Below are 27,998 nucleotides of genomic sequence, written 5' to 3' on the forward strand. Positions count from 1 at the left end.
GGGCGAGGCTCCGCGGCGGTAGGAAGGGACGGGGGACCCCCACCCGCTGGGGTGAAGCGGGGACTACATGCCCCACAGTGCCGGGGCGGTGCGTCCCGTCCCGTCCCGTCCCGCCCCGCCGCGCTGAGTGGGCCCCGCGGCGCGGCGCGGAGCGGCGGGGCGGGCCGGGGCGGGGCGGGACCGGACGGCCGAGCCCGGCGAGACAGCGGCGGAAAGTGCCACGACTCCACACGGCCGCGGCGGCGAGGAGGGACCGCGACCCGGCACGGGTGGGTAGGCGGCGGCGGTCACCCTCCCTCTCTCCTTCCTCTTCCACTTCCACGCGGGGGCGTCGCCCCGTGGGATCCCCCCACCGCCTGCCCCCCGCTGCGAGGGGGATTCCCCCCCCCCCCCGGCGCTCCCCCCCCTCCCTCCGGCTGTCAGCAGACGTGGAGTGGGGTGGGGACACACACACGCGTCCCCGCCGCCTCGCCCCGCCGCTCCCACGCGCGGAAGAGTGTCCCGCGTGGAACCGGGGAAGGCACATTGGAGGGGGGATGGGATCCCGGGTTTGGGGTCTGGCCACGTTTGCGGGGGGGTCGGGCGGATGAATGGCCCGCGGCGCGGCGAGGGCGGTGCGGAATGGCGGCGTGTGGGGCCGGCCGGGGCGGGGAGGGCCCCGCGCCGCCCCCGGCCCCTGCCCGCCCCCCCCCGGGCATCGCCGCCCGCCCCACGGCGCTCAAACCCATTCCCGGCCCGAGCGCCGGCCTGATGAAATTCATTAATCTGATTAAGCGCGGTTACAAAAGGTCACGGCTCCAGGCGGTTGTGCCTTACTTTTTTTTCTTAGCTTAACTATCCCCCCCCCCTCCAATCCCTCCCAGCCCTGGGAGACCCCCGGCAGCGCGGGGTCCGGCGATGCCCGAAGCGTTCGGAGGGAGGCAGCGACCCCATCAGCAGAGACCCCCCCTCACCCTGGGGTCTTTCCGAAGTGGCCGTGGGCAGCTGTCCCGCGGGGCTGCCGGCGGGACCCCGCGCTCCTCGCGCGGCCGGGGACGCGGCCCGGCGCGAAGAGCGTGCGCCTGCACACGTGGCCGGGCGCGAGGGAGGCACCGCCCCGCCTGGCATGTCGGCTCGCCTCCTCACAGGAGCCTGGCAGCGGCCTCCCCTCGCCCGCGTCGCCGGGAAAGGGCTGGAAGGAGTTGGGCGAGGCGGGTGCTACCTGGGGAGGTGAGCCCCAAGCAGACGCTGAGGAGGGCCAGAGGTGAAATGCCGCTTCGGGCCGGGGAGGGGAGAGACAATTCCCAATAGCGGCCGCAGAGATTAGTCAAGCTGCAGCTGTGTTACGGGCCTGTTACGATCTCCTCGTGTATATGTATCTTTTTTCTGCCTTTTTTTTTTTTAACTCCAAGGCTTAGGAAGGGAGCTGGCAGCACTGCCAAAGGCCGCGGCTGCTGCTGCCGCACTGCAAGAGCTAATGGAGCGCTAAGACACGTTCAATTAAGTCGAGCTATAACTGTTGACGATCGGTGCGGCGGCTGTTCTGGAGTTGCTGCGTAGAGTAACACATGTTGCTGGGAGGCTGGAAATGCACAGTCACTTACACAGAAAATGTATTTAAACAGAGGCTGCCGGGGACACGGGCAGGACCCACTTGCAGCGTGTGGGCTTTTCTCATTTGCTTTTAGTTTTCATCTCTGTCTATCGCAACAGGGCGATAGAGAGAGAAACTCCAGGAGGAGTATCTGTTGATTGTCTTTTATCTGCTAGCAGTGCTGCCGCCTTCTCCCGCTGCCGGGCTGCCCTGCTATCGGCAGGATCAAGCCTCCCAGTTCCCTCTCCCTCGCCCTCTCGCTCCCTTGTGCTGGAGGAACACTGTCCCTGGCCATGTCTCTGCCCTCGTGCCACCTTTTGGCGAGGGAAGCTGCAGACCAGGGGCAGGGAAGGAGACAAGACCTTATTCCTTTGAACCAGAGGCCAAGACAGTGCCCGCCTGAAACAGCGGCTGGTCCCTTAGGTGCTGCCTGCTTCTCGCCCTCATGGCCCAGGCCATAATTTTGCGCTTTGGAGGAAGCTGAAATCTCAACCTGGAAACTTATGTGTTGGGTCAACGAGCTTTGACTGACATGTGCCTGTGTCTTTAGGGAGGGAAGAGCTTTTTATTTGTTGTTTTTTTTTTTAACCTGCTGGGAGGTGCTGTAGAGGAAAGGGTGCTGCAGACGCTTTGCAGGCAAGCGTTGATGTGGCCTATGCAGAGCCTGGCTGCACCAACCCAGTTTTCTCTTTCTCCACCCTCCAATGCTCCATCACCTCTTCTTTTACATTGCTCTAACCAGAGATGCCACCTTGACACCATGGCAAAGTGCAAGCCTTGAACTACAGGGGGAATGGTTGCAAAGAGCATCTTTTCCCACCTGCAGCACCTATCTAGACCAGGGGGAGGTAACAGATATATTTTCCTTTGGCTGTGTAGAGAAATAAGGTTTCTGTAACTCTTGCACGACCTGTCTCTTCCTTTGCTCCTGCCCACCTGATACTTGACCTGTCTGGTTTAAACCAGGGTTGGTGGAGGGCTGAGTTGCAGAGGTATCGAATTCCCATGGATTTTGTGGAAGCAGTTGCACAGGGGAGGAAAGGCTGGACAGGTGGGAAGGCTCTAGTCTGGTTTTTGACTTTTAGCTGTCTCTGGAAAATGTGACCGCAAGACACTGAGGGTGGCCCCAGTGCTGTCAAGCTGCTTCTCTGCCGGTTGGTTAGTCCTGGAAATTGTTCGGTGCTGAAAACCCAGCAAGGCTGCGTGCTTTACTGGTTTTGCTTCCTTATGGTGAGTTGGACTTTTGCTCAGGGCAAACAGAGGTGACTGCACGTGCAGGGTGGCGAGGGAGTCTCCTGGGCTGTTATCTGGGATGTTGGGAAGTCTGATGGATAACAAGAAAAAGCCAAAGGAACGTAAGAGCTGGAGCACAGCGTTTCAGCTGGTTCCTTTACATGAGAAGGCCAAGTGAAATACCAGTTGTCTGTCTTGTTCCTGTTCTGGTGGTGGTGAAAAGCTTTATCTGAACAAGGTATTTTGGGGAGGGAGTTTGCATATGGAGATGTTTGATGATTTCCACTGTTTTGTCTGGGAAAGATGATGATGATAAGCAGGATGATCATGCTTAAGAAACTTGATAAAGCTTTATCAAGTATCATGCTTCATCTTGATAAAGCAGGATGATCCTGCTCAAGAAACTTCATGCAGATAAACGTGCTCAGTGTCAAACATGAACTTGATTTTTTCGAATGTGGACTGCGATGGCTGGTTGTGTCTCTGCACCCTGTAGGCACACAACCCTCTCCCAAAGCAGCCCGGGCATCAGATAGAAAACTGTGGTCACAGGGAGAAAATCCCATGCCCCAATCCTCCAGCTTGCCTCTAAGGATGAGGAGAAGGTAGAGAGGGGAGGATGCTGAAGTCTTCAAGCTGCCTCAAAGCCTGGCTGTCAAGACGAACCTATACATGTGAAACCATTCTCTAGGCATCCACGAACAGACAAGCAGTGGTACCTTCAGCGCCCTATTTTTCCATGTCCTGGCTAAGGCTTTGCGCAGGTGGGAAGTGTGGAGGGCTTTTCTGCTGAAGGGCAAGGCACACACACTCCTGCCACTGCGCTCCTGAGGGGGACTGCATCTTGCTGTGCAAATCCAGGAGCAAACTTTCAGCCCTCTGAAGGGAGAAGGCAGCGAGGTCAGGAAATGCCAAAGCAGAGCTTCGCTCCTGATGCTGATGCTGCAGCGTGTTGCCTCTTGCATTTATGCATCAGGAAGTTCCCAGAGGAATACTTTTCCTTATCCCCCAAATGCCAAAGCCAGCCTGGTTTGATTTAAGCGCACGTGGTAGCATACAGCCTGCTGCTGTCTTTGCGCCGTCAGAGCGATGGGCTCTTCTGTGGACGAGTTGTTGGGCTGGTCCATGCCAAGTCTCAACCGCAGGAGGAACTCTACTGGTAGAACTTGCTCCTTGGAGTCAGTGCCAGGTCTGCCAGGACCAGCCCTCCACTGTGGGCTGCGGGGCACGAGCATTGAGACAGGACCAAAGTTTCCCTTTGCCATGATAGCACTGCTGGGAGTAATTGCTGCCTGGCTGGTATCTCTCTCTCTTCATTTAGGATTTTCTGCCGGCACGCCGGTCCTTGGGAGCAACACGGGATTTCTCTGGTCCAGCGGTGGGAGCTTGAGAATGGCCCATGCAGACATCTCAGCTGCTTTTATGAGCTCCGGCTGCTGTGACGGCTCTTTCAGCAGGTCCACAGCTCCTCTAGGTTAATGCTCTGGGCTGCTTTTTTCTTGTGTTGGTTTTGTTTTGGAGGGGGTTGTTGGGTTTTTTTGTTTAGCTAGAAAGGACTTTAATGCTAATCGGCATTGTTATCTCACCCTGGCTGTAAAGCCTGACAGGAGGCAAGGTACAGGCAGCTTTTACTGCAGCAGGGCTGGGTGAGGCTGCCTGCAGGGGAGAGGGAGCGTGGGGCTCAGGCACCCTGCTTGTAAGGGTTTTGTGGGGGGACAGCAGTGTGGGGTGAGATGTGGGGCAGGCAGAGGGCTCCAGCACCATGGCACTGCGTCCAGCACCGCGGCACTGCATCCGGCACCGCCATCTCACCCACCTCACTGCCCCGATCCCTGCGTAATAACACTGTCCTCTGTCATCCATCCTCTGCATGCTGGATGCCTCTATTGGGCAGGATGGAATGGAGGTTCACAAAAACCCAAACAGCAGAGGTTTGGGTTTTTTCTTCCGTTCCCATCCTCTGTGGGCTCCATCCATCTGCTTTTGGAGGTGCTAGTAGCAGCTGGTGGGGTCAGAGTGCATTTGCCAGTGCTTGGTGATGCCCTTGCCCTAAGCTGGAGCGGCAAATTTTTATCTAAATATGAAGCCGTGATGGTGTGAGGTCAGGAAGGGTTTATTTTTACCGATGTATTGGGATTGCTGGGCGAGGAATGCAGTTTGCCTTGTTTTGCCCCAAAAAGAGCTCCTGGCTGCTTCAGTGTAGCCCTAAAACCAGCACAAGGTCGTGGGTATGCGTTCTCCAGCCCTACTTTTTATTTACTGCCAAGGAGAAGAAATCCAGCCCTCTTCACCCTGCAGGTTAGGAATAATCTGTCTGTCCTGGTGGGGACCATCCCAAAGCAATGCTACCTAGTCAGAAGGAAGTGACTTGGCACCAGATGTGCTGGGATTGAGTGGGCTGACGCTGTTTAAATCCAAAACAGCCGGGGCGGACGTGAAGTTGCGATGCCTGTAGTATCAGCTGTGATCTCGAGTGGTGCCCCAGGGTAGAAAGTTGGCCCTGCCAGGGGAGGCTGGTTCCAGCTGGCTTTGGCAGCCCTCCTGCCTGCCAGCTCTCTCCTGCTTTGCTTGAGAAGCTTGGAGAGGTGGGCAGGGAGAGCTGGGCTGCTGGTTAAACCATCCTTCCCCACGCAGGTGTGTATCTCTGGTGGGAGACGGCTGCTTTGCAGCTCCTTCCAGCTCTGTACCCCCTGCTTGGGCATTGGAGGAGGGTTTTTCATTGCACTGTCACCCCCTTGCTGCACGAGCAGCTTTGAGCTGCAGATTTGGCTGCGAGTTTGCTGCTCCAGCTGTTAGAAAGGAAAAGGCTCCGAGGTCTCTCCCTGCGAGCACTGAGGTTTTGAAAATATGCTGATCTCCTTAGTTTTATTCTTATTTTTGCCTCCTCCCCTTTCAGCCCCTCCCTCCCTCCTCAACCCACAACCTCTTAAAGAGGAAATTTGATAATGTTTACAGTTAAGTGTGGGGATGGGAACTTCTGATAGCCGAGGACTTTCTGCATTTTCCTGATTATGTTTTGAGGCACAATGACAAGAAACCATAGCCTGGCATCTCCTGGAAAGTGCCCCTTTGCAGATTAACTGCCTGACTTCAGCATCTGGGGGTTCACGAGCCACCTCGAAGCCACGTGGAGGTGATGCCCCAATAGGACAAACACATGAGTGGGACAGCAGAGAAGAGATTGGCTTCGAAATTAGGGGCAGGGTTCAATTAGCAATTAAGAGGAGTGGAGATAGCAGCATCTTTCTCCTTGTGTGGCTGCACCCTACCTGCCAGATCTCAGACCAGGCAGTACGGTTTCTGTTGCTGCTCCATGTGTTACGGGTGGAGAAACTGAGGCTGGAGAGGAGGGTGGGAAGGACCCTGTGCCTGGCTTGCCCTCCAGCTAATAGCAGAGGTGGAAAGAGAAGTGCCACGTCCAGCGCTCCCTTTGCAAGTCTCACTTCTTCCTGCAGGCATCTGTTGGGAAGATGAGAGAATTAATGACCATGCTTTTTTTTCTTTAGCTTGAACTTAGGACTTTTATTGGTATTTGCATCTCAAGGAAATGGTTGTGGCTTGGTTCTCTGTATGGCGTCTGTGCAGGCAGCATCATTGCTGAGGTGGTTTTCGTCGCTGGGAGCAGCTACCCAGGGGGATGCGGTCACTGCGTGTCCTCCCTTCTGGGCTGGGCAGAAGCCAGCAGTGCTGCAGGGTGCAGGTGGCAAAGGGAGAAGGCCAGAGCTGCTGCAAAGCTGGGGAAAGCTCTCCTGTGCATGCTTTCTCCTTCCAGGGGGATGCTTTATTCCAAAGTCGAGACCTGGATGTGCATCTGGGTTCAATGAAAAGGCCAGGTGCTCCAGGGAGAGCCCAGATCTTGTCCAGCCTGCACCAAACAGTCTGAAAATGGGCTCTCTTACTGCCACAGGGCTGCAGGTATTGCCTAGGGTCATGCAAAACCATGCCATTGGCCATGTAATGGGTAGTTGCTCATGGCTGTCTCTAATAGCATATCTGTTTTTTTCTTCCCCCTCTTTGGTTCTTCTGGAGATTGCTGCAGCCTGTGAAATTAGTCACTGCAGTATGACTGGACCACTGTGCATAGGCAACATAGTGGAGGAGCACAAATTTGGGGGTGTGTAGGTAGGTCTCCCTCACCAGAGCTGTGTGAATCTTGAGTGTTTGTCTTTTCAGTGCATGGTGCCATTTGGAGACACAGATGCCCATATGAAACTCCCTGCTCAGAGGGGCCGTTGCATCTCTTTCTTTCCCCCAACTAACTGTTGTTCTGGTGTCTTGCAGGCACAGAAGAATAAGGCAGGATGGATGTGTATGACCCTCAGACGCTGGGAGTTATGGTCTTTGGAGGTTTTATGGTGATATCAGCCATCGGGATCTTCCTGGTGTCCACCTTCTCCATGAAGGAGACATCTTACGAGGAAGCTTTGGCCAAGCAACGCAAAGAGCTTGAGAAGACCCAGCAGCAGAAAATAGAGAAAAAGAAGAAAGAGAAACCTGTTGAGAAAAAAGGAAAAGCAAAGAAAAAAGAAGAGAAACCTAATGGAAAGATCCCGGAGCAGCAGCTGACTCAGGAAGTGATGGACTCTCCCAAGGATGTGGTTCCTGAGCCTGCTGTGGTACCTGAGCCTGTAACTGTTGAGTCTCCGATCGCAGCGGTGTCAGCGGCCCCCCAGGAAAAGGAGAAACCTGCTCCGTCACCTAAGGAGAAGAGGAGGAAGGAGAAGAAGGTGGCAAAGGTAGAGCCTGCTCCTAGCCCAGTGTTGGCTTCGCCTCCTGTCAGTGTCCCCAAAAGTTCTCCCGTCTTGGAGGTGACCCCTAAGGAGGTGCCTGTCATGGCCGTGCCGCCAGTTGGCACGCAGCAAAGTGCTCCGGTCATCGGTTCAGTCACCATCAAGAAAACCGATGCTCTTCCGACCCATGAGGAGCAGAAGCATGATGGACCTGTCAAGAAGAAGGCTGCATCCAAGAAGAAGAGTGAGCCAGGTAAGACCAAATTCCTCTGCATATTCCCTATCGAGTAAGCCAGCAGGGCATCTTGGTGCTGTTAATACAGAGCTGTCCCATTCTGAGATCTCTTTGTTGTTCTTCAGTGTTGGAAACAGGGCAGCTGTAGAAAGGCTGTCTCTGGTGAGATGGACCATGTGCGCCAAGGGGAAGGTGGGTTGAAAAAGCCTGTACTGTACTGTAGTTCTCTCTGGGGGGAAGTAGAGTCGTTTTGAGTCAAGAGGTTATTGACTTTTTTGCACTCTGTAATGTGTTGCCTCCTGCATCGGGTACCCCTGCTTGGTGCTTAGCTCCTTGGTCCAGCACACAGATGTTGGAGAGTTACAGGTTCCTCTCAGATTTGCTGTTGTGTTGGGGGTCTCTGAGCAGATCTGCACACCGAGGATGAATGGGAGGTGCATGTACCTGTCCTGGGAGAGGGAGCAGCTGCCAAGGTGCTGAACATCTGGGTGGAAAGCCAAGATGAGGTGTTTTCCCCTTCCACCCCTGATTATTAAAAGCACACAGGAGTTCTACCACTCTTCTTCTACGGGGAGGTGGGTCACTGCTAGAGTTTCCTCCTTCTTCAGTGGAGGTAAAAAACAGCCAATTGGAGGAAAGAGGATTGAAGGGATTTTATACCATGGGGGATTGATCATAGGATAGTTAGAGGGAAGTGACTTTGGATATGCCACAGGGAAGGGAAAACTTGCCTGTCATCATTCATGCCCCACTTGATTGACTCGGAGATGGAAGAGATTAAAGAAGGTGATCCCGAACTCTCCAGGGTGTAAATAGGTGTGGGGAGCTGTTTACTCTGTAAACAGCTCTAGCTGGATTCTTGCCTCTCATTGTACCAACGTGAACAGTTTGGATTTTATTTTTGCTTGAGTGATAATTACAGGCACTAAAAATGTGAGTGCTTTCAGACGTGTAGAAGTGTTCCCATATGGACATGTGGGAGAAATCTCTCAGGTGTTCTCAAAGATGTGATGTGGTGTGCATAGGTTTCATTTCTTTCTTTATCTACAAAAAAACCAACCAAACAAAAAGACACCCCTACTTGATAGCCTTCTCCAGCACATCCAAACCTAGGCTGCTGTGTAACCTGGCAGTTTCCACACCCACGATTTGGAAGAGGGCCTGCTGCTCAGCAGGACATTTTGCGGCCGCTGGTCTCCAAGGTTGCGTTAAAACTTCTGTATCTGCTCCTCTGAGGAAAGGATTTTACTAAAGGCCATCTCCACATAGTGATGAGGTTTGAAACATAGCCGCTACTGGAGGGTATCGCAGTGATGCTGTTGGGGAAACTGGAGGTGGCTGGTTTGGCATGTGCATGCAGGGATGTACTTCTCTAACACTGGAAAACGTGGCCCTAAATCGAAGCTGTAACAGCCAAGGGAATGTGGATGGGAGATGAACTTTTAGCACTTAAGTTGGGAGTTTTTTTGGCTGCTCTGAACACCCACTCCTTTGGGAATGAAGTGCTGGTCCTGCATGTCTTAAAAGCCAAGAGTGATGTCTTAGCTGCTCCTGTGGGATTTTTCAAAGGAAAGCTCTTGGCAGTATTTGCATCACGAAGTTGGCTGCAGTTTGACCAAGGTATTATGGGCAGCCTTTCAGCAGCCTTTCGATCTCTCCTCCTCAAGGTAGAAGCAACAAATTATCCCATGGCAGATAAAAATGGGTGTTCAAAGTGTCCAAAGACACATGCTCAGCACTGAAACAGATGGCAAACCTGACAAGAGTGTCTTGGGGTATCTTTCTCATGTGTGGTTGGTTTTTAGCCTCCTGCATCACACAAACTTGCTTGCAAGTGGTTAGTGTGTACTCGGATCCCAGGTTGTTATCTATGATAGCAGGAGCCACGCACTTCCCACGAAACATGCATGGGTACCCAATCTGGGCTGCAGTCTCCCGGGTGTGGGGCTCCATGCAAGGGCCATCCGTGTCTGCTGTGTCCCCTTGGGTTCGAGAAGCGGCTCTTCAGACCCCTTGTCCGTGCTGTGCTTTCCCATAGCAGCTTTGCTGCATGGCTGCTTCTTGTTTCGCCGCTTCCTTCGGTGAGGCATGAGGTTCCCGACTCTGCAAATGGGCTCAGCAGCAGCGTAGGCTTCCTTTTACTGTGGCTTGGCAGGCTGCCCCAGCTCCGTTTGCCAGCTGCAAGGTGGGGTTTGCATCGTGCCTGCCTTGTGCAAGGCTTGCTTGCGCAACGCCGCCAGGAGATGGGCAAAATTTTGTTTGGTGGGTCCCTCCGCCCAGCGGGACCGAGCCAGGGGATGTGATGTGTTGTCCTGCATCTGCACTGTTGCCAGCGTGAGTAAAGTGTGAGCCAAGCTCTTGGGCCCTGGTTACACAAGACGATGGAGCTGCCCCGGCTGTGCTACTGGGAAGTGCTGCTGCTGGTGAGACAGACTCTGCTGCTGCCAGGGCTTAGCGCTGCCATCCCAAATGGATCTACCAGAAGCCAGGAGCAAACTGTGTGCTGGAGCTGCTAGGCGTTCCCGAGCTTTGCTGCTCTGTTGCTGTGATGGGTTGACTGTGGCTGGCTGCCAGACGCCCACCCAGCTGCTCTCTCATTCCCCCTCCTCAACAGGATGGGAGGGAAAATAAGATGGGGAAGCTCATGGGTTGAGATAGAGACAGGGCAATCACTTAGCAATTACTATCACAGGCAAAACAGACTCGACTTGGGGAAAACTGATTTAGTTTGTTGACAATTAAAATAGATGAGAAACAGACATGAAATTAAAACAACACCTTCCCCCCCTGTCCTTCTTCCCAGGCTCAACTTAACTCCTCTATCATCTCCTCTACCCTCCCCTCCCTGAGCAGCACAGGGGGATGGGGGCTGTGGTCAGTCCATAATGGCTCCTCTCTGCTGCTCCTTCCTCCTCACACCTTTCCCTTGCTCCAGCCTGGGGCCTTCTGTGGGCTGCAGTCCTTCAGGATGAACCTGCTCCAGCGTGGGCTCCTCTCCAGGGGCTGCAGGGGAATAGCTGCTCCAATGCCTGCAGCACCTCCTCCTCCTTCTTCTCTGTCCTTGCTGCTTGAAGGGTCCAAGCTCTGCATTCAGGAGACCCTGGCTTTAGAGGCTCTGGAGCTACTGGAGTCCAAACTGCTTTTTCTTCTGGGATTTTTTAGGAAAATAAGCCCACTGGGCCATAGATACTGTGCAGGAGCTCCTAAACCACTGCCCGCCACCCTCTATCTATCGTGACCATGTGCACTGTGGTCCTACAACAGCATCATGGTCCTTGATGCTACTTGGCTTTCCCAGGCTAGCATAGGGGTAGGGGAAGGGTTGGAGTTGTGTCATTCCCTTAGCAAAGAGCTGGAACAAACCTGCCTAGTGAAAGGCGGGAGATGACCTTGCTGTGCTCTGCATCACTGACACCACTGCATGGGGTGACATCCCCCAGCAAGGTTGTACTGCGGTGTGGTCCAGCTTCTGATGCCCAACATGTTTCTGGTCCCTGGCATTGGCAAAGCATGCCCAGCTCCTGCTGGGAATCACTCAGTTTGATGGAGGATGGTGGGAGGGTGGTGGGACCAGTAGTAGAGCGAGGCAGAAGTGACAGCTGGCTCAAGAAGCACACGTGTGGTGAGTGTCACCTCCAGCACTTCTCATATTGCTTTCAGTTAGAGAGGTATCAAACTTGACTGTGGAAATCTGAGTGGATGCTGGTTTGAAATGGCAATTGTGAGCTTGAAGCCAACTTAGATGATGCTACTCAGCTCTGCCATCAGCTCGAGCAGTCCCAGTCCCTCCTCTCTCCTCCCTAGCACCCGCGGACTCAGACGGGCCCCTCTACCTGCCCTATAAGACACTCGTGTCCACCGTCAGCAGCATGGTGTTCAGCGAGGGGGAGGCCCAGCAGCTCATTGAGATCCTGACGGAGAAGGCAGGCATCGTCCAGGACACCTGGCACACGGTAGGGCTGCCAACGCCGTCGTGGCCGCCTGCTGCCTGGGCTCTGCTGAGCCTCGGGAGGTGTGGAGGGGAGGGAAGGTGGCATGTTTTCAGGCAGGCTGGCCCCGAGGGTCAGTCCTGGAGAATGGAGCTGAATTTTCCCTTGGAGCAGAGGGCAGGATCCTGCACGTGTGGGATGGTGGGGATGGGTCTGGAGGTGGTGGTCCCCACTGATGTGCTGCCCCGCTGGCAGGCCACGCAGAAGGGTGACCCGGTCGCCGTCCTGAAACGCCAGCTGGAAGAGAAAGAGAAGCAGCTCACCACTGAGCAGGAGGATGTGGCTGCTGCCAGAAACAAGCTGCGGGAGCTGAGCAAGGTAAGCGCTGCGCAGCCCTCCCAGCATCCCCGGCGTGGGCTTTGCTTGTCGTGGTCACGCTGGTGTGCCTCCCGCTCCCTGCATCTCATCCCCCTTGGAGGTGAAGCCCAGGGGCTCTCTGGGTCCTTCACCTGTTTACTGTTTTCTCCCCAAAAAGGGGAGAAGATCCCCGCCTGACCTCCTCTCCCCAGGCCTGATCCAGCCTGGGAAGGCACCAGCCCAAAGAGCCGCAGGGTAGCACCTGTTGGCAGCCACAGGAGAAGCAGGGGAAAGCCTTCTGCTTCTTTCTGCTGCTTTAGGGAGGAAAAGAAATCCCTGCTCGTCTCTGCCCGGATCATCTAAGCTGAGAAGGAGCTGATCCATCCCTTTTTAAGGAGCCTGATCCTATTTATACCCTCTATCCCCAACTCAGCCCCCTGCCTGCACCTCTTTTTGGGTGTTGAAGTTGGAACAGACCCCCACCACACTGGAATCAGCACCTCCTGCCTTGCAGCTGGCAGGACCCAGCAGCGTCGAGTCCATCTGCCTGCAGGCAGGAGAGGAGAGGGCAAAGCCATCCCATGTACTTGGGCACTGTGCTAAACCCCTGCCTGTGCAGACTACGCAGGGCAGCGGCACAGCATTGCCCAGCCAGCTAACGGAGCACCCCTGCCTCGGCGGGGGGCAAGAGGGTGGGTTTTTGTTTGTTTATTTGGGTTTTTTTGTTTTGTTTTGGGTTTTTGTTTTTGTTTTTTTTTTTTTTAATTTTCCTGCTTTACCCCAAACCTTATGTGGTGTTACTGATCCTGGGCAGGGGGGGAAATAAAATTCCAGGCTGTCTTACTCCTTTCTCTTAGCTGGCCCAATGTGGAACAACAGTGGCATCCAGTGGCCACAGAGCCCAAAACAAAATGCAGGAGGAAATGTAAGTGCTAAATGGCGTAGCTGGGCACGGGGGCAGCTCTGAAAGGGCTGAACTTTTAAGTCTTCTGAGCTAGGAGGCCACTGGTTTCACATCCCCTTAAAGCGGGGAAACTCGTACGCTGAGGACTAACTGGGTGACTTCTCCCTCGAAGGAACTGGCGGCTGAGCGGGCCAAGGCGGCGGCCGTGGAGGGCAAGCTGAAGGAGCAGCTGCTTGCCCGCGAGCGGGAGATTACGGCGGTGCAGGCACGCATGCAGGCCAGCTACCAGGACCACGTCAGTGAAACGCAGCAGCTCCAGAGCAAGGTGAGCCCCACGCTGTGATCTGCAGCTTCCTCCTCTGGCTGCCGGGTGGCTTTTGGTGGCAGATGCATGGTCTTTTGAAGAAGACTGAGATGTGTGAGGGGACCAGAGCCTCAGGGAGGAGCGAGAGCCTGCGATGCTCCTGGACCGTGGTGCTCGAGGGAGAAGAGGCATGTGGGAGCATCCTCACGGGATGTCGCATGCCTGGGGGGCTGTCAGCATCAGTAGACACCCCACTGTGTTGCCAGTCCCTCTTGCTCTATGGGTGGCCTTCACAGGGAAAGCAAAGGGGCTAGTGGTGGCATTAACCCCTGTTGGGCTCCTCTAGATCCGGACCCTGCAGGAGCAGCTGGAGAACGGCCCCAACACACAGCTGGCTCGCCTGCAGCAAGAGAACTCCATCCTGAGGGACGCCCTCAACCAGGCCACCAGCCAGACGGAGAGCAAGTAAGGCAGGGGCAGGGGGCAGAGCCTGGGGCTACCCTCTGGCAAACCCTGGGGTTGGCTGTCCATTGGGCTTGGCTACCCCCTTTCTTGAAGGTGCTTCTACAGACACCCTAACTAGCTGGAGGTAGAGGAGGGAGCGAGGAAGAGCTTGCCAAATGGCTTTTGAGGGGCTGGCAGGGGAAACAAGGATGTTCTTCCCAAGTGGAAGGGCAGGGCAAACCCTCTCTGCTTTGGGGTCACCTGTGCTGATGCTAGAGCCAACAGGCAGCAGAGGGGGGGAGAGGGAACCAGAAGGCACCATGGCACTTCCCCCTCTTAGGGGAGTTTGTACTCTCAAACTTCAGAAGAAATGCAGCTGGCTCTTTGATGGGAGTGATGCTGCAGAGAACTGAGACCTGCCCGGTGCATGCAGAACAAATAGGAGCTAGCTAGAAGAATTTCACGCTCCTTTATATATAAAGTCTGAAATGTCTGGTGATTAACAGCGGTCAAATAATTACAGAGCAAACTCCAGCTGCTTAGAGTGCTTCCTCTTGTGTCTGGGAACACAGATCCTCGCGTCCTCTACTTCATGAGAAAGGAATGTCTCCTGTGATTGAAACGCAGCTTTTGAAAAGTGATTTGTCAACTCTTTCCACCCCATCCCTGAAGGACCAGGCGTGTCCTAGAAACAGGCGAATGCAACCATTGAGATGTTTCAAGTCCTGTATCAGTCCCACAGGAGGATGTGTTCCCCCCTAGGTAATATCAGAGATGCTTGACTGGCCTGCAGGCTAAAATAACCCTGCTTCTGTTGGTGCAGGCAAAACGCTGAGCTGGCCAAGTTACGGCAAGAGTGCAACAAGCTGATGAAAGAGCTGTCTGAGAAATCAGAGGTGCTGCAGCAAGAGGAGCAGCAGAAGAAGAGCTGGGAGATCAAAGCAGTGGCCTCAGAGAAGCAGATCGAGCAGCTGCAGGTCAGGCAGGCACTGGCAAACCCACTCCCCTCACAGAGATGGGGTGGGTGGCTAAATTTCATGGGATCTGTGGACTTGGCCATGGGAAGATCTTTGGAGGGAGATGAGCATCCACGGTTGGAAAGCAAGCTGCCTTGCGGACCTCTTAATTGTCTCCCCCCCATTAGTTTGTCACATGCAATGCACTCTTTGTGCAGCATCACCAGCAAAGCCTAGGGAGCACAATGCCCCGGTTGAAGCCATTCTTCTTGCTCACCTGTGAAGCTCACAAGCCTGGTGTGAAGGTGTGGGGGGGAAGCCTAGAAGGTGCACGCAGATGGGTGGTACCCTAAGGTGAGAGGGGAAACCCACTGGCCCCTGCCAGCCTGTGCTCACACAGACATGGGCGCTCTCTCTCGACTCAGCTGTTTTTAAGCCCGTTGCTCTCCCTCCTTGTTGCAGGAGGTAGAGCTTGTGGCTTTTTTGTTGTCACCAGGGCGTGGCTGGGTTTGGAGTTTTTAGGGGTGTTTAAAGGACACCTCCCAAGTAGAGCCTCTGAGCATGCTGTCGGTGGAGAAGCAGTGGCGCATTGTCAGCAGGCAGGCTGTACCCACGCAGGGAAGAGCATTTTCTGGGGGGGTGGCAGTGCTCCTGCTGGGATTTAGCTAAGCCGGGGGCTGGAACCTTTGATCCTGGGTACCCCTGACCTGGGAACTTGGAGTTCTTTCCCTCAGGGGTGGCAGACAGGGTGAGGGATGTGATGTGTCCCTCCTGCATGTGCTGTGGTCTCCGAATTGCTCTGGCCTCTTTACAAAGGGGCTGTGGTGGTGGAGACCTTTATCTGGGCATGCCAAAATGGTTTTGTAGAGGTGCTCCTAGAGCAAGGGGCCTTCAGTATCCTTGCTCTTAATCTTTTGGGTGCCTGAGGATGCGGACTCCTTTTGGTGGGCTGTTTTTGGCCCCTGCTGCTTTTGTAGGTGAGGAGCAAAGGGGGGTGATGTGGGCACGCAGCCGGCATGAAGGCAGAAGCCGCCTTCCTGGCTCAAAACACCATCTTCTAGGCATGCTTTTAGGAGAACTTCTCCAGGGCTGTCAGCTTGCTGCACACCTTAATACTAGTTAAATAAATCATACTAGCTGGAAGCCTTTAAAGCCAGTGATGTGTTTAAAGTGCTAGGGAGAATGTGCTTCACAGTAACACCTGGAACTCTGAGCTGAGGATACGGGGTCAAATCCTCAAATAACAGAGAAGTCCTGCTTTCTTAGTGGTTCTGGAAGCATCACTCAGACAGAGACGGGGCTGCTGGTTTACCTTCTTCTGTCCCCTCCATGCAAAGCAACGTTTCTCCATCTGCAAGAGTGCAACTTGTACCCGTAGAGCTGCTGGTTTGCAGCACACTCCTCGTCCTCCTCCTCTGCCTTCCCCCTTGAAGCGCTTGCCTTGGCCAGGCCTCTTCCTCACTGCTTTCTAAGATGGAAAAAAAAAGTCTTCTCTGGCCCAAACCGCACAGAAAATTCCTCCACGTGTGGAAACACGTGGCTGGGTGTCTCCGTCCTGCTAAGCACCGTGGCAGTACCTCTCCCTGCTGGGCTGGGGCTGTGCATTAGGACCAGGGCTTTAAGAGGTTTTTCAGAGCTTAGCTCTCCAGAGGGGAAGATGGCTGTGGTCTTGGCCCAGAACCGAGACGTTTGAGTGTTGTCTGCTTCCCACTTGAGGGCTGGCAAATGATAAAATGCGAGTGCAAGGCAAGGTGCTTCATGCACGGGAGGAGTGTGAGGGAAGGATGACTTAAACCCCCCAAAGCACAGCTTAAAAATAACATTATGTGACACATGGAGCATTGCTTCAAATTGGCCGGGGTGCCTGGCATGCTACGGAAAGCCTTCTCTTCCTGCCATGCAGGCTTCCCAAAGGGAGGTGGAGGCGATGCTGCAGAAGAGACTGGACGAAGTAAGCGACGAGCTCCGCAAAACCCAGACCAGCTACAAAAGCTTGTTAGCAGATGCAGAAAAGGCCAAAGGACAGCAGCAGAGCATTGCTGGTGAGGACCTTGGATCGGTGCAGGGAGAGCTGTGGGGCAGACTTGGAGCTTTCAGGGCCAGGTGCTTGATGGGGCTGGTCGGGGCAGGACAAGTAGACCCAGGGATGAGTTAGGCTGCCTGGTGTCAGTGTGAGCAAGATGTGGGACTGGTCCGTGGTCCTATCTTAGGATGCCACTCCAATGCCTCTCTCCTGTGCTGTCCTGCATCCCTGCCTGCCCTTTCTGTGCCTCCTGAAAGCATCCACGGCCAAGGCTTCTTTGGCCAAGAGTCCTGCTTGGGCAGAGCAGGATGGGGAGTCTCCAAATTCGTTTGCACCTACCTTACCATGTTTTTCACCCCTTCCTCCAACAGAACTGCAGGCCAAGCTGCTGAGCTCCGAAGCAGAGGTTAAAAGCAAGTTGCTGGAGCTGGACAACCTGAAGGGGAAACTGCAAGATGCCAGCTTGGAGAACACGAAGCTCCTGGAGAGGATCAAATCCATCGAAGCTCTGCTGGAGGCAGGCCAGATGAGGGAGGCAGAAAAAGACAGAGACTTGCAGGTCACGTACTCGTTTAATTGGGGTGGGAGGAGGAGAGGGGGTTACACTGCTCAAGCAGGTGTTTTTGCACTGTGTTTAACGCAGTACCTGTGCTATCTTTGCTCTGGGATCCCCTCTGGGATGCCGCAGAAAGGGCTGACCTGCATCACGTGCCTAGGACAGGTAGTGAAAGTGCTTTCTCTCTTCCAGGCAGCCAATGAAGCAGAAATGAAGCAGCTGCGTTCAAGGTGGGTCTAGATGCACATGGAGACTTCTGTGGTACCTCCACCTTGCTGTCCGTGTGTCCCAGGCTTCCCTGGGCACCAAGCCCTGTGGGTGAGGGCTTCCCACCCTCTCCGTTAGGCAGGTTTGGGGACTGCGACACTAGGAAGACAAGGTCGATCCTAGCCAACACAACTGTTTAAAATATTAATTGGCTCCAGTGCTGGCCCCAAATAACAGCCAGTCTGTTCTGAAGTGAGACTGTAATTGCTGGCAGGCATGTGGAGGCTGACTGGTCCTGCAGAATAGGAGGTTCTGGTGGTGGTGGTGCTGGGGGTGGGATGTCTCTGATCCAAGATGAGCTGGGCCAACCAGAGGAGGCTTTTTAAGGATGTTTCCAGGTATCTTCAAGGATGGAGATTCACCACCTCTCTGGGTCCCCATTCCAGTGTTTGACAACCTCTTCCCCCCAGTGCAGAAAGGTTTCCTGTCGTTTAATTGGAGTTTCCCGTGTCACGGCTCCTGCCTGTTGCCCCTTGTCCGTGTGCTGGGCACCTCTGAGAAGGCTCAGGCTGTGCACGGGGGGAGGATTTCTCAGATGCCCGCACTGCCAGCAAGCATCCAGCATTCCTCTAAAGGAGGGAAGCTGTTCAGTTGTCCTGGGACCCAGGACAAGAGACTTGGGTGGTTCTTGTCAAGGGCCTGAACCTTCCTTGGTCTGCTCAAGCTGAGGCTCCCTTCAGGGCACATGGTGGATCTGAGGGTGTGGAGGGAAGCTGCAGGCTCTCGGGCATCTAGTTGGCAGCCCTGATTTATGGTTACTCAAGATAGTAGGATGATACTTTCAAAATGCAGCCTAACGAGCCGTGGATGGGAGTGTGTTGGGAGCAGTCCCAATTGTGTAAGCCAGAATTTCTGGCCTTTGGATCAGGTTACTTCTTCCTCTTGTCCTGGGTGTACAGCCAGCCAGCTACTCACTTGCTTGTTATTGCTGATAAGCTGGTAGAAAACTAGACCCCACTCCAGCATTGCCATGGTCATGGTTTTTAGTCCACCTCCCTCCTCCTCCCACTGTGTGTAGATCCCGGAGCAGACTGGGATAGGAGGGGCTATGATCCCCTTCTTGACAGCTTGCTGCCCTGGAGGGTGGTGGATGCTGAGACTCACTCCTACATCCTGCCCTTCCAGGCTCCAGGAGAAGACAGACCAGCTCTCATCCTTGGAAAGGGAAGCCACAGAGCTGCGAGAGGCAGTGGAGCAACAGAAGGCGAAAAACAATGTACGTGAGTGAACCGGGCTCAGCTTTTGCTGCTTGCAATGTTTTCCTCCAAAACCCAGCTCTCTGGGGTTTGAATGACAACCCATCATAGTTGGCTACCGATGGCTCTGTGGTGCAGCCAGAGGCTCCTCCAGCCCCACAGAGCACTGGAGGCATTGCCTTGTCTGCCAGAGAGCAGGAATCCCCCTGGCAGGCTGCGCAGCTCGAGCTGATGGGCTGCAGCAGGCAATGGGCTGCCTGGGTGGAGGTGTCTGTCCCCTGTTCTCTTGGGAGATTTAGGACCTGGTAAGCCAGGGAGGCTGGTCAAGACAATCTTGACCAAGACAATCTTGACCAAGACAATCAAGACAAATCTTGACCTGGCAGGGTCAAGACAATCCCTGAGCAGGGGCCCGTCACACCTCATTGCTCCTCTGCTCCTTATCCCTCTACTACAAGGCAGTATCAGTTATGCGGAGGCAACCTTGCAGCCCTCCACTTGGCCTGTGTCCTCTCCAGGCAGCTCTAGGCATCCTGAGGACTGCTTCTGGAGCTCCTGCCTCCATCCAGATCTGCTCTGCTCCCTCAAGGCCACTGCCTGAGTGATGCGGTGCATTGGGCCACTGCAAGGATGGAGGGGAAGGGGGCGCACACGGGCAGTGGGAATGGAAGACCCTTGACAAAAGCAACGGGCTGCTGCCTGTTTTCCTGAGTGGAGGCTTTGAAATCCTCCGCAGTGACAACAAGCAGCTTGGTGGCCTTCGGCGTGATGTGTGGCTTATTGCCCTCTGTGTGTGGTCTCGGCAGGACCTTCGTGAGAAGAACTGGAAGGCAATGGAAGCGTTGACCACAATGGAGAAGGCGTGCGAGGAAAAACTACTTGCTGCTACAAAAGCAAAGGTGAGCCCAGCATTTCTTTCTGGCGGTGATGCTGGTGTTGTAAGGGTGTTGTAAGGTGGTGTTGTAAGGTGTTGTAATTCAGCCTCCATGAGCCACCAGAGATGCTTGCCCTGTGTTGCCTGCCTCCTCTTAGGAGCTGGCCCAATCCTCCTGCTAGCTTCTCCAAAGTTTGTCTTGAGGGCTGTGTATCCCTGGTACAGGTCATGGTCAGGGAACTGGGAAGATGGGTGAACTGGAAGAGACATTTTCGTGGTTCTCAGTGGCAGCAATTTTCTCTGTTGGCTGGTTTCCCCATGCCAGCTCACCCCTGTAGGCACAGAAAAGCAGGACTGGTATTGGCAGCCTGGCTGTCAGGTGCCCAAGACCTCTATCCCATGCCAGTTTGTCCCTCTTACAGGAAGAGCTGGCCCAACAGGTGGACACGCTCCAGACGCGAACCAAGCAGATGCTGCTCTCTGCCCTCCCCGGAGTCACTATGTCCTCGCAGCAGGTGGGCACGGGCTTTCTCAGACCCCCGCAGAGTCTCTACCACATGGGAAGGACAGACGTCTAAGCATCCGTTTTGTTCCTTGTTCTCTTTTTTTTTCAGACTCAGGATTATGACACGTGGCTACAAGAGTTTAAGGAGAGGACCATAGATGTGCTAAAGCAGCAGACGATTGCAACAGAGCCTACGGTAAGTGAAGGGGCTGGAAAGTGGAGGGGTGAGGGAATGCCTGAGGGTCACTTGTTTCTTTTCCTCACCCCTCTCTCCATCCCTTCCCTCTCTTTTCAGGATTCAGCACTTAAATTAAGAGAGGCAGAGGAAGCACAAAGCACTTTACAAGCAGAATGTGAGCAGTATAGAGCTATCCTTGCAGAGACGGTAAGTTGCAGCCCTTTGCACTGTGTTGGTCTTCCACTAGAAATACCTCTTGAGAGATCTCCTGGAAGCCCAGGCTGCCCGTGGGCTCATGGTGGGCATCCCTTAGTATGTTGAGGGGCTGCCGTGAGGAAGACTATTTGCCAGTGAGACAGGGGAATAGGAGAAACTTGAATTTCTAGAGCTCTTCTTCAGCCTAATTGTGTCAGAAACCTTCCTGGTGGTGGTGGGATGGGGCACAGCAAGGGTTCTGATGAGCAGGGTGGTTGAGCCAGTCTAGGAACTGGGAGACCCTACCCCCACCTGAGGCACCTAATTCTGTCACCCGTTCTTGGCCCAAATCCTTGGAGAGGTGTTGGGTATGCCAGGGCTTCCAGCCCTGACACTGCTCGGCTTAGGAGGGCTGGAGGAGGTTTGGGCTCAGCTGAGGCTTTGCCAACAGGAAGGGATGCTGCGAAACCTGCAGAAGAGCGTGGAGGAGGAGGAGCAGGTGTGGAAAGCAAAGCTCACGGTGTCTGAAGAAGAACTCCAAAAGGTGCGTGTTTGAGGCACACCTGGGTTTGTCGCTTGTGGAGCAGGACTTACAGGAGCAGAGGGGCTCTTGGCTATAAATCGGATGGTGACCCTTACTGTTCCTGTCAGCCTTGAACTCTGAGACACAAGGACTTTCTCTTCTTCCCAAATCTACCCCTCCTGTCACCAAAGCAGCAGACAAGAAGCCCATCTCATGTAGGAGCTAAGCCTCTCTTCCTCCTGGATCCCACCTCCCTGCCTGGTGTGTGCCTAGATCCTGCCAGTGGAGCTGGAGGAATGGTTGTAGCTCCCCGGTTCAGGCACGGTAGTTGGGAAACCATGTCACAGCTTCAGTAATCCAAGCTCTGATGCTTGGAAATCGGGCTGAGCCCTTCTAGTGGGCCCTGGCTTGACGGGAGGAGAGCATGTGCAGGGCTCTTGGACTCCCATTTTCAGAAGAAGTTGGCTTGCTCTCAAAACCCGGGTTGACCTTGGCGTTCGTTGAGCCTTCAGAAAGGAGCTGAGGTCCAAGCCACGTACTGCACATAGTTTTGGGTCCAGCTGTTCGTCTAGCTCTGGGTACCGCTCTTCCTAGCTAAAAAGCAGCCAGCAGCTGCCAGAGAGCCGTTGTTGCCCAGGAGTTTGGTGGGGAGTGTGTTTTGTGAGCTCTCGTGACTTAGCTGGAGTCTAGGAGAACTTGGCTGGCCGTGCCTTTTCTGCAAAGCAGACTTAAGTTATCTCCTCCCTCTTGAACGCAGAACTGAGATGAAGCTACTTTTCACGGTCTGGCTGCTCCCCATCCATCACATGGGGTTTTGAAGTTAACTGGGGCTGCAGGGAGGTGGGGGAGTTCCTGTACAAGAAATCTTTGATTTCTCAGCCTGTTGCTGGCTCCTGCAGCGCCAGCGCTGCTGAGGGCTGGTGTAGGATTGCACAGGGATGACGTGGCTGCTGTTGGTGTGCTGGCAGCAGGGTGTGCGTGATGGGATGAACGTCTGGTGGCTAGGGCAGGTCCCAGAGCAGTCCTGCCTCTCTGTGGAGAAGAGGTGAATTCCTCCTTTCCAAAAAATTCAGCAACCATGGAGTCCTCTTCAAAAATCAGTCTAGGTTTAAATGCAAACCCCATGCTTTTTCTGATAGCTTGGCTTCTCTTAATAGCAAAGTCCATGACACCTCATTGGAAAGTCTACCTTGCTGCTTCCAAACCAAAGGCACTTTCAGTAGGAAACTTGCACCGAGTCTGGTGCCAGTTTCTCGAGTATTGAAAGCTGACTGCAGCCAGCTGAAGTCCTGCAGGCGAAAGCTGTTACCTTGCTCCATGATTTACGTCCTGGGCTTGTTGGACTCATCCTCCCTGGGAAGAGGAGCTCCTGCCCTGAAGGCTGTGGACCTCCGCTTTGGTGTCAGGTCTCTTCCACACTTGGGTATAGGATGAAATGGGAGAGGTGGGAGTGGAACATTGGCCTGGTTTTGGTTGAACAAAAGATGCTCAGTGTCCGTGTGAGACACCATTCACTGACCTTCTCTGATCCTTTCTGGCTTAGTCGCAACTCCAGCTGAAATCCCTTGAAGACATGGTGGAGAAGTTGAAAGCAGATCTGCAGAGCACAGATCAGGTAAGGTTTTTTGGGTAAGGGAGAAGGTCCCTGCACAGGTGCCAGACAGATGCGTGCTGTGCTTGGGCTGAGTTGGGACCCATCTCCTGACTTGCCCTGGGGAGGGCAGCCTTGAACCATGGGATGTTTGGGATTTGTTGGACCTCAAACAGTTAACCCCCTCCTGCTTTCCTCTCTTTTAATCCAGCTAAAGGAATACACCTCTCTTCTGGAAACACAACTGGAAAATCACTTGGAGACAGCCAGCTCCGAACGCCAAAACTACACAAAAGAAGTTGAAGTCGTAAGTGTGGCGGCCGTTACCTTCTTTCTTCTAAGCAAGCCTGACTCAGCACCCATCCACATTTTGGGGGTTTGGGGAGTGCCCTGGGGATCTGCAGCTTTGCAAAGCAGGAGAAAATAGATTGAGGTATTTGCTCCAGTCTGGGTTGTAGACACTTAAGGTCAGGAGATCCACTGGCAGGGTGATGGGACAGGGAGATCTGTATGGAGGTGCTGTCCTCAGTGGTGCTCCTCAGTGGTCTGCAGGATTTCTGTGGCTCAGGTGAGATGGAGCTGTCTCACAGCCATCTCTTTCTGAGCAGGCATCAGCAGGCAGGTTAGCAAGTGATGCCATCACGGCCTCTTTGAGAAGATGTTGCATCATAAAAATGCTTCCCTGGGCCAAAGGGCTCCATAACCAAGGGCATAAATGGACTTTTGTTCTCTCTGTTCCTCCTCGTCAGTTGAGGCAGCTCTTGTCAGAGTCCCAGGAGCAGCTGGAGGCAGCGAAGACGGAAACACAGAAGCAGAGCAAGGAGCTGGCCCTGGTAAGGGGGACCTCCGGAACTGCCCTGCTGGGACATGGCTGCTCTGCCCAAGGCTGGTTTGCAAACCCAGCTGTGGGGCTGGCATCCTCCCTGTGGGTTTGGGGAGGGGAGGAAGGCACAGCCAGCGCATGGGGAAAGCCGGTGCTCCTGGGCACCAGACTGATCCAGCTTTCAGAGCGGATGTTCATGACCCAGGAGGAGATTTTTATTTGCCTGCCTTCCCTCCTGTGATGGGGGGTGGGAAGGAAAGGAGAGCAGCAAGGCTTGCTGAACCTGGCGTGTGGCAGAAAACCCCAGCCACCCCACCGATGGACACTGGTTACCCAGCACCACCGTGGGGCAGGGGTTGGGGTGCCTTAAGCATCCGCCCATGCACCTCCGGATGGGAGGACTGAGGCTGTGCAGCCCGTGTGTAGGGGTCACTCAGGGGGCTGAAGGATGGGGCCAGGTTTCTGCAGGTAGGTGGGGGAGAGGACTGCGATAAAGGGCCAGGAGAGCTAACAGACCTGCCAAAACCATGACGGCTTTTGTTTTTAAGTCCATGCTTTGATTGTGAGAGGCTCAGGAGACTTTTAAAAATCCTCGGTGGTACTGCTGGCTTGCAGAGCTGCTCAGAGTGGAGCGAGCCGGGAGTATGGTTTCCCTTGAGTGCCATGACTCTTCCCAGCCTTGCAGCTGCTACTGTCCAGCTCACTCAGAGAGCTGATGCAGCCTCTTGCTCTCGAGGGAATGTGGCGCGCGGTCGTCGTTAGCCTTAATCTCATTAGATGAGCAGGCGGTTGTAAGTGTGGAACACGTTTGTGTTCATCCAATGATGTGTTCCCTTTCTTCTGGCCAAGGCACTCTGTTAGCTTGCAGCTTGACTGCCAGTGCTGCTGCGATGCAGGATGGAGCTCTGGTAGATGGAGTGGGGGGGTTTTAATTGGGGGGTGGAGGGTGTTCAAGTAACTGCCTCCCCAGCCATCCCAGCTGTGATCGATGGCAAAATGAGACCTGCCACTCTGCCTCAATTGCTTTATTTAACACCTCAACTATGTTAGTGCAAACCCTCAGCAGTGGCTTTAAACCAAGGTGCCAAGTGATCAAAGGAGAGAGCAGACAAGGTGCAAGCATGTGCTCTGCACCCCTAGGAGCTGTCATGCCTCAAGCTGCCCAGGATAGGCACCACCATCCTGCGTCTAGCAGGAACTGAGGTGGTTTTCCAAACATTTTAGCTCGTGTGCGAGCAAAAAAGCCATCAGACTTTATCTGTAGGTCCTTGTGGGTCTTGTAATGGCTGCGGTGCGGGCATGTGTAACTGAGCCAGGCTTGCTGGTCCTCCTTCCAGGTCAGGCAGCAGCTGAGTGAGATGAAGAGCCATGTACAGGATGGAGAAGTAGTGGGGTTACAAGCTGACCCAAGCGAGCCTGCGCCCCTCGAGGTTAGGGCGGTGAGACTGCTACCCATGCAGGCACTGACCCTTAACCATGTCCCTTGTCCTGTCTCACCATCTCTAACCGCATGGAGAACTGCACGTGGCTTTGCTCAGGGCTGTCGCGGCTGTCTCGTCTCCCGTCCTGTGTGTTGTGGGGGAAGCCAGCCCCCCATCCCGTCAACCGTGCATCCTGTTCCCACTGGGAACATGTCACCAGCTGGCTTTTGCCAGGCTGTTCCCCTTGGGAGCCCTCTGTCACAGCACCAGGCTGGCAGGATTTTGGGGGAGGCAGGCAGGAGATGCTGCAAGCCCTCGGGCCAACATCGCCACCCAACGATGCCGCCTTGGGTTCAGGGCTTGGATCCCCTCGGAGGAAGGGGACACCCTGACAGAGCTGCACCAGGATGCCTTCTCAGCCAGTGGGGATTAGGATTACGGCGGCTCTGTAAATCTTGCTAGAGCTGGGCTGAGGTCATTAGCAGCGGCTGTTGCCTTTCAGGCTAACACCTCTCACCGGTGGCGGTGCTGCTAAGAGCCGGGCTTTGTCTCTTTCCTTTAATCCCGTTAAGTGTGGAGCCTTCTCCTGGGCGCGGGGACCTGCCAGGCACGCCCTCCGCTATGGGGTGTCTCTCATCCCAAGTCCCAGCTGGTGCTGCCGGAGGAGCAGGCAAAATTTGGCAATGCAAAGCTGAGCCCCGGGCTTGCCATTGGCATCCTCCCGGCTTTTGTGCGGAGAGGAGGGGTGCCAGTAGTTATTGCCCTTCGGTCCCCTGGGGAAAGCTTCAGTTTTCGTTTCTTCTGTCTAGCCCAGCTTTCTTGGTGATGTTCCCGCTAGCTCCTCTCTTGGGTCTTTTTTTTAAATTTTATTTCTGGGTGTTTTCTGCTTTTCTCAACTCAGTTGAAAACTCAGCTGGAGCAAAACGAAGCACTAGTGGAGAAGGAGCAAGTGCTGCGGCAAAAGCTGGTGTTGGAGCTGGAGGAGGTAGGTGCGGGCAAGGAGGATACAAGGGTTTGTAAAGCCTTTATGGGTTTTCGGCTGCTAATGAAGCCCAAGAATTAATTTCAAGAATTAATCTGAACATTTTTCCCCATCCCTGTCTGCATCTCAGACATTGCCCCATTCCCTCACACATCTGAAGAACTTCTTGTGGCAGCTGTGCTAAAGCCACGTGGCATTGCTGGCCCCTCAAATTGCTGGCCCTCTGAGTCCCCCCATTTTTTTGCCAGCTCTTTCCCTTGAGGGTTAAGGGCTTTAGCTGGGTTTTTTTCTGCTTCTGGCAAGAAATGCCGTCTTCCTGATGGAAGCTGGATCAGCAAAAGCAATGCATTGCGTTTAGCATCCAACTGTCTGACAGTGGCTGTATAACCTAACTCTTCACCAGAGGCAGACCCACCAGGCACCAGGGGCTCTACAGGGCAGGATGCGGGAGGTGCCTGCTGCTGTTAACTCACGTGTTAATTGAGTATGTGTCCCCCTTCCAGGCCCAGAGCTCAGCGTGCAGTTTGCAAGCAGAGCTGGAAAAGCTGAGACTGGCTGAAAATGCAGCAGCTTCAGACGTGGAGGAGGCCCAGCATCTCAAGGTGATTTGTCTGCCCTGCTGTCTTGTGCTTGGTGTTGAGCCAAGACAGCAAAAGCCATGTCTGAGCGGGACTGCAGGCATGGTTTATCGTTCTTGGGAATGGCGGGGCAAGGTAGATGGTTCCCTTGCAGGTAGCTCCCTGCCCCAGGGCTGGCTGTGAGCTCTGACGTGGCTGAAGGACAGCAGGGTGCAAGTCACAGCTCCTTCATCCAGATAAGGATGATGCTCTGAGCAAATGCTGTTGCAGGCTGGGCTTTTCACGTATTGGGAAATTGTTCTGCTCCGGCAAGGTTGTCTCAGCCCATGGCGTCTCCTGGGTTTGACGGGGAGCAAGAGCGAGCTGTAGGTGGTGGGGTGATGCCTGGCATCTCTGGCAAAGAGGGAGCTGGGTGCTCCTCCAGCTCATGGCCATCAAGGTGGCTCAGTTCAGACCCGAGGTGACCAGAGGTGTTTTGGAGGGGGGGATGTCACCAGATGGCAAAGGGAGGCTTAGGCAGATGCCTTCTTTTGTATCCTGTGTAGGAAAGACTTGAAAAAGAAAAAAAATTAACAAAGGACCTGGGCCAGGCAGCAACCAAACTACAGGAGCTACTGAAGGTTACCCAGGACCAACTGGCCAAAGAGAGAGAAACGGTGAAGAAGTTGAAAGAACAGCTTCAGGAAACGGTACTTTCGGTGGCCACAGCCATCCCTCCCCTTGATACTGTCAGAGGCCGCGGGCAAGTGTGCATCAGGCGGTGGTTTCAAATGGGAAGCAAGGTGGCACCTGCTGCCAGAAACCATCCGGGTGGCTTTTGGGAAGCCCTGGGACCACCTGAGATGGTGGTCGCAGTTCTCCCTGCCCAGAAGGGAGGACCTGGCCCATCTGCGAAATGGTTTGATGCTTGAGCCACCATGAGAATAAGGTTGAGACGCAGTTGAGTAACCCACCTCTGTTTTCCTTCTCCAGGGGGAAGAGGACAGTTCAAAGGAAGGGACTTCAGTTTGATGAGTCTGTGACCTAGACCTTACTGTTCAACTTACCAAAATGCCTTATACATTCCTAAAAATAAAAATATATGCTGAATTTACTGTAGATAAAAGATACAAGCCATTAGTGACCCAAAACCTAGTTTTGAAACTTTAAAAAAAAATACAAAAAAAACCAAAAAAACCCCAACCAGTAAACACTGCAGGTGTACGTTTGTAAGAAAATCTTCATACTGCTTTGTACAACTGTTCGTTCCCCAGGGAGCCGCTCCGACCGTGCTGGGGTGGGCACCGGGGCTTCACCCTCGTTGCGGCAGAATCCACGAATGTGTGAAAAGGGAAGACTGTGTTTGTACATCAACCAGTGCAATTATTATTATATTTTTTCTTTTTTTTTTTTTTTTTTGTGGAGTGAAAGAAGTGTGAAAGTTAGGACCCACCATGGAAGGAAGCCTCTCTTTGATGGGTGGCTCTTGGCGCGTATCCTTTGTTTATTTCTGGGTGTCGATGCAATTAAAATAATGACATCGTGAAAAGAGCTTGTCCTTGCTTTATTTTTCAGGTTATTATTTAATTTTTTTTTTTAAAAGTTTGCAGGCCAGGCGGGTCTTGGGGTCACTGAAGAAGGA

General features: G+C 54.1%; 1 protein-coding gene across 2 annotated transcripts; it reads left to right on the top strand.

Moving 5' to 3' along the window:
• The first annotated feature begins 113 nt into the window (after positions 1 to 113).
• On the top strand, positions 114 to 27,905 carry RRBP1 (ribosome binding protein 1). Of its 2 annotated transcripts, XM_072857143.1 has the most exons (24): positions 114 to 269; positions 7,088 to 7,789; positions 11,576 to 11,724; positions 11,956 to 12,078; positions 13,134 to 13,286; positions 13,612 to 13,730; positions 14,533 to 14,686; positions 16,569 to 16,707; positions 17,060 to 17,247; positions 17,437 to 17,474; positions 18,637 to 18,727; positions 19,514 to 19,606; positions 20,004 to 20,096; positions 20,196 to 20,282; positions 20,382 to 20,471; positions 20,911 to 21,003; positions 22,526 to 22,597; positions 22,785 to 22,880; positions 23,323 to 23,406; positions 24,734 to 24,826; positions 25,719 to 25,802; positions 26,303 to 26,401; positions 26,923 to 27,066; positions 27,350 to 27,905. In XM_072857143.1, the coding sequence occupies exons 2-24, from the start codon at positions 7,108 to 7,110 to the stop codon at positions 27,386 to 27,388; spliced, it is 3,003 nt and encodes a 1,000-aa protein (XP_072713244.1). In that variant the 5' UTR covers positions 114 to 269; positions 7,088 to 7,107; the 3' UTR covers positions 27,389 to 27,905. The 2 variants fall into 2 exon arrangements, with proteins under 2 accessions (XP_072713244.1, XP_072713245.1); XM_072857144.1 differs by lacking the exon at positions 24,734 to 24,826.
• The last annotated feature ends 93 nt before the right edge of the window (positions 27,906 to 27,998 follow it).

Source organism: Ciconia boyciana, chromosome 3 (assembly GCF_034638445.1).
Source record: "Ciconia boyciana chromosome 3, ASM3463844v1, whole genome shotgun sequence".
NCBI classification, from domain to species: Eukaryota; Metazoa; Chordata; class Aves; order Ciconiiformes; family Ciconiidae; genus Ciconia; species Ciconia boyciana.

What these genes read in the sequence shown, in the direction of transcription:
- RRBP1 (XM_072857143.1), top strand. Translation starts at nt 7,108, where the DNA reads ATGGATGTGTATGACCCTCAGACGCTGGGAGTTATGGTCTTTGGAGGT. An exon ending in ACCAGCCAGACGGAGAGCAA is followed by an intron (nt 13,731 to 14,532) that starts GTAAGGCAGGGG and finishes CTGTTGGTGCAG; the next exon opens with GCAAAACGCTGAGCTGGCCA. An exon ending in TCACTATGTCCTCGCAGCAG is followed by an intron (nt 20,097 to 20,195) that starts GTGGGCACGGGC and finishes TTTTTTTTTCAG; the next exon opens with ACTCAGGATTATGACACGTG.